General features: G+C 48.1%; 1 protein-coding gene across 11 annotated transcripts in view; it reads right to left on the bottom strand.

The window, feature by feature from the left end:
- LOC126539500 (uncharacterized) overlaps window positions 1-11443 on the bottom strand; it is a 184970-nt gene extending 173527 nt beyond the window's left edge. For 5 of the 11 annotated variants that reach the window (XM_055075435.2, XM_050186363.3, XM_055075436.2 and 2 more), the window contains exon 1: window positions 10781-11438. In XM_055075435.2, coding sequence (XP_054931410.1) covers window positions 10781-10810 — 30 coding nt within the window. In that variant the 5' untranslated portion in view covers window positions 10811-11438. Of the gene's footprint in view, window positions 1-10780 lie in introns of all 11 variants that reach the window. The other 6 variants (XM_055075439.2, XM_055075442.2, XR_008614270.2 and 3 more) reach the window with 5 other exon arrangements.
- Window positions 11444-13375: the final 1932 nt, after the last annotated feature.

The raw sequence follows: 13375 nt of genomic DNA, 5'->3' as shown, positions 1-13375 counted from the left end.
GCAGCGTTGAGGCTGACGAGAGTTCCGTCGAAGCAAGATAAAACAATGTGCACCCTGCGTTTCTTAGAAATAAAAAGGAAATGAGCGGGGGGGGGGGGGGGGTCGAACAGCTGCAGCTTGCCTGGCGATGACTCCGCAAGCGAGAGATCGAAGTCTATTATCTAAAAGCACTTATACGAGAACTTTCATTGCAACAGTTATTCATATGCTGGACATTTCTAGTGTCTCTTAGCTGTAAACGCGGTCTTCAATATTAAATTATGGGGTGTTACGTGCCAAAACCACTTTCTGATTATGAGGCACGCCGTAGTGGAGGACTCCGGAGATTTCGACCACCTGCGGTTCTTTAAAGTGCGCCTAAATATAAGTACACGGGTGTTTTCGCACTTCGCCCCCATCGAAATGCGGCCGCCGTGGGCCGGGATTCGATCCCGCGACCTCGTGCTCAGCAGCCTAACACCAAGGCCACTCAGCAACCACGGCGGGTGGTCTTCAATATTCTGGCGGCACACGGTAAGCAGAGAGCGTCACCGTCAGCTCATATTGCATTGCCCTTTGCGCTACGTCTAAAAAGAAGGCGTCGAAGAAAATTTAGCAAACTTGAGACTCAATGGTCTGTCGGGGAAAGAGATCGTTTGAAGATCAACGCATTCAAAACAGATTACGAAAACCGTCGATGCGAAGACCCCAGATATGACGGGACGAGAACGAAGGTTCAAGTACCTTGATTCAACGGTGGATGACGAAAGCAGGATATCTCTCGCCGGGTAGGCGAAGTGGAAGTGTTAGGAGGGAGTTATGCGGGTAATAACGTCTTCCGCCTGCAACTTACGAAACCAACACGCACTAACAACCGCTGTAGGTACGAGGACTTCAAAACAGTTTAGAAACTCGTATATCCTTCGACAAGTGCGGCGACAACGTTCTCTTAGATTGCGTACTATGAAGATGGCACGCACTCCGCACCGGCCTCGACTTGAAGTTGCCCAACTCTTCGCGCAGAAGTTGTTGAGATTGCGTTCTACGAAGACGGGGCAGAAAGTACTTATCGTGTGCTGCCAGTTACTGTATAGGTTATAGTCATCGCTGCATAGCTATGCTCCTCACTCTGTGCGAAGCGTTACAACTTCTTTAGAAGGAATCGTCGCCCCTCACCATGGCTCAGTGTCGATAGCGTTCTGCTTCAGCAGCAAAATGTCGCCGGTTCGACTCACGGCCGTGACAACCACATTACGACGGAGGCGGAATGCAAATGCGCTCGTGTACTAGCTTTGAGCACGCGATGAAAAACCCCAGGTGGTCAGAATTACTTCGGTCTCTCTTACTAAGGCGCCTTTCGTAGCCCTCTGTAGCTTTGGAACGTTCAACAATATCAATCAATCAATCAATCAATCAATCAATCAATCAATCAATCAATCAATCAATCAATCAATCAATCAATCAATCAATCAATCAATCAATCAATCAATCAATCAATCACACTTGTCGCACACAGAGAAGACGTGGTGAGTACCAAACAAAGGCGGGCCTCTCACACTTCTGGGAGCAGATCCTTGTTTGCTCTGGCCACGGCTTGTGGCGAAGTATAGGCAGCTGAATATTTTAAAGCCCTCACCCCTCCCGCCGGTTACACACATACATGCTCTGTCTCTCTCATACACAGGAAAAAAGAGGAGGTAAGAAAATGCTATAACGCTGTAAACTAACACGCAGACGTAGCGCCTCACCGACGGGTACTCTTGTGTCGGCGTACATACGACTACACCCATTAAATGCACAGGGGTGTCACGCAGGTATGCCCTAGACAAATATATATTTAAACCCCCCAGACGCATGGCTGCTGGAGCGTGCCAAGCTTCGCACTTCCGCATGACGAAAACGAACCGCTCTCTTTTCTCGATGTTTCCTTAAAATTCCCCGAGGCAGCCAAGCAAAAAAGCGCTGAAGACCTCATTGACAGACGCGCCAACGAACGTGTGTTCTGCAATTTCTCCAGCAAGAGAAACCGACTCTCTTTTCTTCTTATTTCTTCTCTTTCTTTCTTTCTTTTTTTATTTCTTTTTTCTTTCTCTCTTTCATTCTTTTTTTCCATTTTCTACTTTCTTTTTCTTTTTAGGCCACCCCTGAGCCTTTTTCGGGAGCTCGGGCAGGAACAAATAAATACGCACAGGTAACGCGTATCAGACCCAAGCGTCGTGCAGTGCCTGCCAAAAAGCTCGTGTACCGTGCGCTGCGTGCAGGTTAAAATACCCGGGTGGTCCAAATTTACTCGAAGCCCTCAACTTCTGAGTCTCTCATAGGCCTAGTGGTGCTTTGGGCCGTTAAGTTCCTTACTATTCATGTCCTACGTATCATCCGAACTGCGATATCCGCATCCCTCTCCACATTTACAGCATCCATTAAGGGATGTATCTCTCTCTTCCCAGTTCCCTCTCCTAAAGGGACACTAACGATAAAAATAGTATCACCTGTAAGAATAACGTAGCTTTCTACAACTGCTAAAAGCGCCACTCTCTCCGCGAGAAGAGGCTTGGTAAGTCAGAAAACGGTGAATACGGTAAGACGGGTGGCGACGCCCCTTTGAAGTTCCCGCAACAACTCTACGTGACGTCATGGACTTTATACACTGTCTATTGGAGTCTGGTAAAGCGATTATCGGTAGGAGATCGATACATTGTGTTCTGCGGGAGGCCAGATATTGAACATGGTAAGTTTCGAAAACTTTTACTGAGCCAGCGCAGCCCAAATGCAAACGAAATGCTTTCAAATCCGTGACGTCATACTGACGTAGCGACGCTGAGGCTTGGGCGCGAAATGAAAAAAAAAATGAAATTTCGATCTTTCATTTCTTTTCTAATAATGAGCCTCTTATTGCTAAAAAGCGAAAATAAGGTTTTCAAAGCAAGTTTTATCAGTCTCAACAGGTTCAGTGCTTATCTTTAGCGCCCTTTTAATCTCAACTAAGACATCAGCTACCTACGCCGCCACGTTACCCATATTTTATGTCGTGTTCTGGGTATTACACAAATGGCCAGATCCACTTCATACGTCCACCTCCGTTTCTCCCGCATCCATTGAAGAATGTTGCTTTCTCTCCGCTTCCCTCTCTTAATCTCAACTAAGATATGGGGCTACCTACGCTCCCCTCCTCTTGACGTTCGGCGCCCGTAATTTCTCATTCCATAGCTCAGTACGTATTCCTTACCTCTCATTGAAGTAAGTTCGTTGCCGTCCCATAATGTTTAGCAAGCAGTGTTTCTGAGCAGGGCTGCCGCTTTGAAACTTCGGGGCACTTTTAATTTGGCGGACGCACCGGGGGGGGGGGGGGGGGGGGGGGACAAACGAGGCTTCACATCACGCCGCGCCATCTCGTGGGCGCATGTGCAAAAAACGCGGACATCGGGTAGTAAAAATAAAGCTCCTACTCGAGACGGCCATCCCCTCGTCGCCTCTCCACCTCTAAGCCGGGGATGACGTCATTCGCGCCGCTGACGTTGCGCGGGACGTCATGTCGCCAGGGGTTTCGTAAGCGGGAGAAAGCGAAACAGAGAAAGGCAACAGAATAGTTTAGCAAATGAAAGAAAAGAATGAAACCGATTCTGCGAATGACGCGCTCATAAACACCGAGAAAGAGACGGCTTGTACGGGGGCTTTGTTTATTCCCGCTTGGAAGTGAATGCTTCGAACTTGATAGCTTCGTGCAGCAACGGTGCATTGAAAGACGTCTAAGAGCGTGTTGTGTCACGTTTCACACAATTCGTTCTTGACTTGACGTCCTCCCCGCACCAGAACACTTTAAGACCAATGTTTCCTGATGTGCCCTCATGGAAAGTTCTGGAAAGTTCTGGAAAGTGTTGCCGGATTGGGCTTGCCGCTTTGTGGAGCGATGCCGAGTGTCGCGGTTAAAGGACCATTTCATTTGGCTAAACTTTACTGGCACTAGATAATATGAATCTTCTACTTTTTTGCCATACATTGCGAATTCTAACATGCTGCATAAGGCGGGACAGATTCAGGCAATATACTGGAATACGGCTAACGCAACCGGGAGTCGAACCCAAAACTTCTTGCTGGGAGCAAGAACACTACACGGAGGGACAGACTGCGGGGAGGACAAAAGTAATATAGAGGAAGAGATAGAAAACTGCGGAGAGGACGGAATATAGAGGAAGAGAGACAGAGGTAGAGAAAGCACAAAAAAGGGGGCATAGAGCGGTAGAAAAGTAGTGCAGGGAGAAGTACACAGCACACTCAGGAGAATGCTACGCCAGGTGCATTAGAGCAGGAGATGCAGCGGAGGGAACTGCTGGCATCCATCCCAATAGGTCACAGTCCCGCACTCTGGCGTGGGCGCGACGCCCTGCCAACGGCGCAAATCAAGGATGCGTCTTGATGCGAGTGGCCGCCTGACGGAACACTGCGGCTCGTAATAGCCGGCGGGCGCTCGGCCCCGCCCCGCCTTTGAAGTGGTCGCGCCGCCGCGTCGCACGCAGCGCCTCGCAGAGACGACGCGAGCGTTGCACGTCTTCGTGCGGGGCGCGGCGCGAGCAAAGCCGTTCAAGCTGACCCAGCTGGCGTTTTTCTCGCGGCTGGTGAGGTCGGGTTACGAGGGGCCTGCAAGTGCGCTTGGCGAGACCTCACGCGAAGTTGAAGTGGCAAAAGAATTAGATTATTTGATTCAATTCCGGGGCTTTACGTGTCGAAATCACGATGTGATTATGAGGCATGCCTCGATTCATTTTGACCAGCTGGGTTTCTTTAACGTGCACCCAAAGTACGGTTACAACGAGTGCTCTTTTTTTTTTTCTTTGCATTCTTCCCCCATAGGAATACGGCCGCCGCGGCCGGGATCGAAACGGCGACCTCAAGCTTAGCAACGTAGCAACTGGGATATATACTGTGGCGGGTAACAAAAAGAAGAGTCATCGGACTAGCAGCTGGTGATCACAGGATAACTTAGACTCCTATTCATTTCGTAACCAGTAAGAAAGCGGCAACACAAACACGGACGGTTCAGAGATGCGTCCGTGTTTGCGAACGGCAGCTTCATTGGACAAGAAACCATCGCTCATTACAGGACTAGGCCCACCCGCCGAGGACACTCAAATTCATTTACAGTTTTCAGCTTAATGGGCTCGTCAAAGACGCTTGCCGCGAATAAATTAAATTCAACTTAAGCTGATTCCGCATTAACCATCACTTTAGCTCAACGCGATAACTTGTTGTGGAACATCGCGAGCCAGCTAAAGCATTCGAGGTCTAGAGATCTATGGAAATGTCTGAGACTTGGAATTACAACCTATGCAGGCACTATGAACGACAGCAGTATGTGCAAGGTATACATGATGATGACGCAATCGGGTTCGACGAAAGTTGTTTTTAGAGCCACAGAGGCCTCCGCAGCCGGCGGTTCTGTTTGTTTTTCGAGTACTTGCGGCGCCGTTCCCCCACCCCCCCTTTTTTTTTCTCTCAATAAGTCCGTCTAACCGCCACGCTTGTCTGGTTGCACTAGCTATCGCAGCAAAGACAGGGGAACACTACTCGATCATGAATAATCGCAGACAAGGCGTGTGAGTGGTTGCACGTCGTTTAAAAGCTGGACCAGGCAGCGCCTTTTAGAAAGAAAATGACAAGAAAGTCAGCAGGACTGACGAAAAATACAGCCGTCAGTACTAAAGACGAAAACACGCTTGCACGTACGCGCGACTTTGTAAGGATGTTAAGACTCGAGCTTACGGTCTGTGCTTTAACGTTCTCCTTCTGGAATGCCTCCACGGAGCGTAAATTCAAGATTAAAACACTCAAATAAAGCAATACGCATGCGTGAACACCCGGATACCACGAATCTTCTAGTATACGGCGGTGCCCTTCAGCCTCCCCTACCCAAGTATGGATGGATCGATGCATGGATGGATGCTACGAGCTTCCCCTTTGAAAGGGGGCGGTGGGTTGGGGCATCAAGGTACTTTATTTTTTTGCGTTATGCCTTGACCATATTTATTTCTAACAGATAAAGATTTCGCAGCACCAAGCTTTCTAAACCATTATTAGGAACGTTGTCTTTGTATGCCTCCGTTGTTTGTCATCTCCCTACTTTTCTGTCGCCAAACCTCCAACCACCTTTTACTATTCTTTACCGTGGACATGTTCCCTTTCCCCCTGCTATCCCCAAACCCAAGGGCTTCAAGGAGACTAGTGGAGCCTAAGCCGACATCTGGGTAGATATAAAACACGTACGGGCTAAAAGCAGTGGCAGCTGTCGTCTGGTGTGGCAAGCGGCTCCCGACGACGCGTGTAAGTGAGCGAATAATAAGGCAGGCAAACGAGACAACAGAAAAGGTGCCGCGGTGGGGTGAAAAATCTTTACAGACGCGCCCGGCAGAAGCCATCGTTTTGGACCGAAATAGCCGCTGCCGCCTAGTTCGAGAAACAAAGGAAGCCCTGCCTATTTTATTATTGTTTTATTTTTCTTATTCTTTTCTTCGGCTCTTCAGGGAGCACGAGAAAAAAAGGCCACTTCACCCAGGTCAGCACCACCACTAAATAGAAGGTCTTGGCGCAGGCTCAGAACAGGAATGGCGATGGAGTTAGGAGCGTTGCGCGGTGTCATCGGTGGTTTACGCGACGACGGAGGTGTCGGCGGTTCGTCGACCTCCAAGTGTGTGACTGCGCTGGCCAGAAATCCTCCGTGGAATATTCCTGTGTGTGTGTGTGTGGGGCGGGGGGGGGGGGGGGGCGCCTCAAACCGCCATAGAAGCGAAGCCATACCCTGAGAAACCAACGAGGTTGACAACGCTCCGTACTCCGTAATATCCATTACAAGAACCGATCAAGAAAGAGAGTCTATAGACATCTTATGAACTACTTCACCTCTTTATAGCCTTTCCTTATTGCAGGCAGAATGCACAGACATTCTGCAGGTAGTCGTGGAATAAATGGTTTTAAGTGCATAAGACCTGAGTTCAATCTCCATGCAGAATCCAGGCCTTACGATCTTAAATAGAATTTAGTTCACGTATTTATATAGGCTTTGAATAAGTCTTCATAGGCTGCTTTGGACATTCAGCAACAATAGATTAGGCAGTTCATGGTAATGTAATAGGATACATTCCCTGCCCATATATATATTTTTCGCTGTATTGTATGTGTATATGTAAGAACGCGGAACATACGTAGATTATCTTTATCGACTTATGACTTTGACTTTATTTCAATTTTGACAATATGCAATTGTCCAGGGGAAGAGGGATAAAGGTAACACACGTGGTCACCTGAATAGGCCCTAAACACCCTGCACTCACGCAGGCACAGTTTCAACATGGTGAGTGACGTAGTACAAACAAATTCTTACAGGAAGACTGCAACAATTCACATACAGCAATATACATATGAAAAATTAAGTACACCGTGCATTCGAATCAATCTAATTAAAAATTTATAATAACTACAAACGTATTCACTTGACAAAAAAACAAAGCAAGGAATCCTAACTGGATCTCCTAAACAACAAAAAAATGTTCACTTGAAAAATATGTTCACTTGACAAAAAAAAAAAAAAAAAGAAAACCCAAGGGAAGAAATCCTAACTGGCGTATACGCGATTCAAGAAAAAACTCTTCGCCTGTTTTCGGAAAGCAGGCAAAGAGAAACAGGTTTCCATGATATCAGTCAGATCCGGATAAAGGTTTAACAACAGATTAGGAATTTGCCAACTTAATAGCTGTGTTCAGTAATTCGTCCTACATATAAACTTGATGAAATTGGTTCTCCTAAATTCGTAATGGGATTCATGTTTGGTATACCTCAAAAATAAGAGTTGTGGATCAATCTTGAAATTTGAAAATGCAAACTCTGATAATCGCAGTTTACATAGTGATCCAATGTCCGAGATGCGACGCTGCGTAAAATATACTGATGTTGATTCACGTTGTGGTAAGTTTTCAATAAAGCGCACACTTATTTTCTGTAATTGACGGAGGCTTTCCATGTCATACCTAGTATTGTGGTGCCCCACACAAGCAGGCCGTAGTGTAGTCGCGAGTGATCAGTATTAAAATACAGTTGACGTCGTAAATAACTTTAGAGAAAAGACTATGGAATACACCCAATGCACGTAATTATGGTCTTGCAGACGATTAGCTCTTCTTGAAGAGTGCAAACAATTTACAATCTCGTGGAACTTAGAAACGGTCTATAGAAAGTCTAATGATCTGTACAGAAATGTCTGTACGCCTTGCAGCAGCAAGGGCCTTCCTTATTCTCGAAAAATACAAATTTGATCGTTCGGCATTGTAGACGCTTGACCTGAGATCGAGTAATCAGATATGAGACCCAATGGGCTAATGTGCAAGTTTATAAAGAGTCGTTGGAGATAAATCAGTATTCGTGCGACGCTCAATCATCGCACGTAAACGCGCATAACCGAAACGCCGTCAATCGTGTCTATAATAAATGACGATATAAAACGGAACTTAAAATTACCTCCAATTTTTTTGAAGATGCAGGCCTCCGACATCTTTTGAGGATGGGAAAGGAATGCAATGAAAAGAATCGAGAAGCCAAGGCCTGATGTTGGCAGCCAGCCTATGATGTCACGCTCTGTCAGACCCCCGGAACGAATTCGTTATTAAGAATACTACGTAATTTATTTGGCTCCAAGGATTCTTTTCGTATTATCGCTTTTCTTTATTTTCATTTATAGACCTGTACGTTATTCCCTTTTCAATATTCGTACAGAGCAGATAAGCTTTACAACTGCCACAACGTTTCCAGTTTCTTTTTTTAATGTCCACGATGTCCAACCATTGACAGGCTCACGCTGTGAATGGCGACTGAGCTGGGCCACTCCATGCTCGAAGATCGGGTCATGCTATCAGCTTAACTAGCAAGACCTGCCTTCACCTAACGTTCCACGTCTGTGAAAACAAAAAGTAAAAAACGCAAACAGGGGCCGAACTGCGCACGTTTTGCTCCATGGCAAGTCCAGCCAACAATGATCTTCTTCGGACAGCATCCAACTCATGCCTTAACAGTTAAAAAAAAAGAATATTTGAAAAAAAAAATATCTGAGAACATCGTTGCTAGTACCTAGCCGCCATCACTCATCGGCTTATTCTAGGAACGTGCGCAACTCCGCGTCTTGCTGCTCTGTTTGTCTTTAAGAATGTTCTTTTCCTCTCTTTCTGCCGGCATATTTCTCTCACCTCGTGACGGTCGGGGGAGAACACCGTTTCTCTCGCTTTCTCTTTTTTTTTTCTCCAAGTCGAGAAAACAACACTTGAGACGACGCGGCCAGGCGTCGCCGCCGACTATTCATAGAAAGGTCAGGTTGAACGACCAGAAAAAGGTGAAGCCGAGAGCGACTGAAACCTAAACGGTATCGCGTGTACATCGGCTGTCGTTTCTGAGACCTACAAAATCACGGTCTCTATAAAGACTCGGCTCTGGCAAGCGTTGGAGTTGCGATGAGTGGGCAAACGCAACCCCCTTAACTGCTGCGTCATTTTCATATAGTAATGCCTCTGCATGCCCAGGCGGGCCTAGACAACAGAAAAAAAAACAAGAAATGGCCGAAATATGCTTGTCAGTGCCGTGAAGCAATCAGTACGTGGGGATCAAAAGCGTCATTGATTTCTCAAAAGGAGAAAGGGGTGTCAAGTCAAGTCAAGTAAGGTCAGCTTTATTTCTCCGGCAGAAACGCTGGAAGGTGGTGGCACGTCTATTGTATCAGTCGTAAAAACACTGACGTCCCCGTCGGGGAATAAGACATGAGACAAATGCATCAAAAGGCTCATAGCATTGCCGCTCGTACAAATATGAGAAAAATCCACGCATTTTCGAAGCAGCTAACGGGAGCTCCGCAGTAGGAACCACAAACAGCTCTTGCAAAAAGCTAAATTAGGCATTAACTAAAAGAAAATGCGAAGTTGCTTAATCATTTCCAAGTAACTTTCTCAAAGAAAATTTCAAATAAGTTTCGTGACGAGGCTTCGGGTAAATGGGGCTACGCGGACGCGGCTAGCCTGTCTATGCCACGTCCCTGTTGCCAGGTGAAGATGTGAAGGCGATACGAGTGCTTATACTCACAAGCTTCTACAGAAGACTTAGCCTTGTGGAAACCTTTCCTCTATTACTATCGCGCACTCACCCCGATTCCCTAAAATGCTGCGGGACGCCGAAGAAAAGAGAGTGCGAAACCATGAGCCGTCGTTTTCAAACAGTCAACGAAGAGAAGGCACCAACACGCAGTATGGCGCGAGCAAGAAAACCGAACATTCCTAGGACACCACAGTGTAACACTGCACACTTTCGTGAGCGTGAGCAGCTTCGAGACGAAGCTCATTTGCAACTGCACTACTGAGGTGACCGACAATAGCTAACCGAATGTATAGGGAGAATCCTTGCCTTTACATCTGCTAGGCGACTAACTGGGGTTACCCCGAGCATCCTGTCACCTGCGATACGTCTGTATAAGCTGGTTGGATATACACTGGTTGAACATCAGAAGAACACAATTTTGGGTCAGTTGGTTATGCACATCTGAATGCGGGGAAGCGCGACAGATGGGCCTAAGTAAGGCGAGACCGACGGGACAAGCGCTTGTGCCACCTGTCTCGCCTTACATTGTCCCGTCTATCCCGCTTCACCGTACTCAAATACTGGTTGAACAACTATGAGTACTAAATCGGGCATTTAACCTTCCATGATTTCGAACAATTCGGCGTCCCTGTTCTTTTCAGCTACCTCCGTTTCACTTTGCAAGCAGCAAGGGGAGCCTCACCTTCTTCGGGGGCGGCGTTGAGAGTACCATGGCTCCGATCAGATCAGCGCCGGTCGACCGGAAACGGCTCCAAATCTACGCACAGGGTTCGGTTCCACACCCGGGGTAACGTCGACAACCGCACTGCACTGCGCGCACAACCGGTGGCAACTGGCGGACGACGGGGCGATCGCTGTCTGAAGCCCCGCTGAAGCGCTTGGCACAAACTCCCAACGGACTGGCGAAGGGATAGACCGAAGAAGAGACGAACTCGCTCGAAAAATTATGCCCACGCGAAAACGGCGAAGGGAGCGCAGGAGGCTCACGTGGCCAGGAGCGCGGGTCGCTCCGCGGCACGAGAAGGGAAAGCGGGACGAGTTGACGACGCGCAATAGACGCAAGCCGATGGCGGCGCGGTGTCCGGAGCCAAAAAAGCTGCTGGCAGTGCGGAGGTCCAGCAACGAATTGCGTTTCGGAAACTCCCAGCCAGTCAGTCAGCCCAGCCTGCCAGCGAAGCCGCACCGAGCGACGAACCAACCGAAGCGGGGATCGCGCAACTACGTACACCTCGTCTCCCAGAGTCCCCCTGGCGCAGACCGCTGCACACTACACGCGTCCCGCCGCTGCCGCCGCGTGAGGGGAGTCCGAACTCGGGGCCGCCAACCAAACAAACCAGGGTTTGAACGAGACACGAACAGAAAAAGAAAAAGAAAAGGAAAGAGAGAGAGAGAGTCATGGGGGTTATACGTCGCGGGGACCGTGTGCTCGTTGCGGCAGCAGAAGCAACAACAAGTGTAGGTGCGCCCGAAACGCATGCGCTGTGGAGACCTTGGAGGGTTGGTTGGGCGGAGGAACAGGGGGAGGGAGGAGGTGGTGGTGGGTGGTGGAGAGGTTCCAGCGGACGGACGGAAACGACGCTAGGTGGTTCGAAAATAGCGGGCATCCCCCGAGCCCGCGGCTTCACTCCACCGCAGAACATGCAACGCTGCGGTAGCGGAGGGAAAGAGAGCGTCACGGAGGGTTCAGTTCAACCGGGAGGGAGGACGGTGGGTTGCTGAGGGGGCGGGGTGTTGGTTGGAGGAGGAGGAGGGCATAACGATGAGCGCGACTCCGCGGTGTAAATATACCATTCACCCCGGGACTGCTGCTGCTGCTGCTGCCGTGGCGACGACACGTGAAAGCGAGAGCGAAAGGCGGGGACAGGGAAAGAGGGAGGGCCGCAAGGGTATCACCTCGCGAGACGTCGCAATACGCGTCGCGCAGTCCTTCACGCGGATGGGTACGTGTCTACTGTAGATTCCTTCCGGGCTAGACACTGTCACACACACAAGCAAGCCCCCCAGGCTTGGTGGGTCACACTTAGAGAGAAGCAGAGCAAAAAGGAAGAAAGAATAACTGTGGCTAGACTCTGCGGCGCAAATACCGTGCAGTATCGCAGAGATCGCAGCCACAAATTATGAAGTACAGTCCACGAAGGTGTTTGCGCGTGCAGAAAATGGCGACGCTCACAACGTAAGTTCATTCAGTAACAATGTTCGCTAGAGCCACTGCCAACCAATCTAGCAAACTAAATAAATTAGGGAAAAAGAAATAACGAGTCAGCTACTTAAATGCAGACCTTGCAAACGAAAGGCTCTGCGAATGCCGCCGACCACCCACGAAAATAGGCAAACACATGTTAGACCCATAGACATAAGCTAGTAGTGGGTCTAAAGGAAAATGCGTATGTAGTAAACAGGCATCAAATTGTGTTTACAAAGCAAACAGAACATAGGGAATCAATTTGTACTGAGAAATAAACAAACGCTTCAACGCTGAGCAATGTTAGTCAGCAAAGCCAACTTTTTTTTAGGTATTAAATACTGTTTATTCTGACATGTGTACGTATACGGCAATGCATCATGCCAACGAGATGAGGCAAAAGGAAACAGACAAAGCATGTTTTCTGGTTAGGCCTATACATCCCGTTTCGTAAAGACACCTATACAGTGAAACATTAAATCAGGTTAGATTGATAAAGCATGCATAGAAAACTCTATTTTCCTTAACTTCAACGTAATAGGTCGATTATTATACGATAAAGTGGAACTCAACAATCTTTTTCTTAATTTCGAGCCGACACCTCAACACTGGCACGTCAGTGCGACGTCAAGGGTTTTCGAGGTACTATACATTGGCCGTTGTGACGCCGTACGTAGAAGTTCTCTATAAACTAGCCAAATTAAGTCTTTATGTCCTTTAGAATACAGTGTAGCAGCTTTGCTGGTAAGAGACTAGGTAGGCATGACCAGAGCCCGATAAGGTTCATGACGTCACTAAGAGTTGGTGCGGGAACTTGACGGGGGCGTCGCCACCGGTTTACTGCTTTCTTGCGTATTTTCTGGCATACTAAGACTCATTTCACGGTAAGGGAGGATTTTTTTTGTGTGGTAATATTGTGACAGTGTGGTTTCTGCCGCTGAAACTCAATGGGTGACGAGGATGCAACAGAATCACCGGTTCTGCACCGGTGATGAAGCCTGGATGGAACGTGGTGGCGTTGTTGGTCACCGGGGCTTTGAAATGAATTGCATTCTAGGGTTTTACGTGCCGAAACAACGATTTGATTAAGAGGTA

This window comes from Dermacentor andersoni, chromosome 11 (genome assembly GCF_023375885.2).
Source record: "Dermacentor andersoni chromosome 11, qqDerAnde1_hic_scaffold, whole genome shotgun sequence".
NCBI classification, from domain to species: domain Eukaryota; kingdom Metazoa; phylum Arthropoda; class Arachnida; order Ixodida; family Ixodidae; genus Dermacentor; species Dermacentor andersoni.
This window is presented reverse-complemented; position numbering and strand designations above follow the sequence as displayed.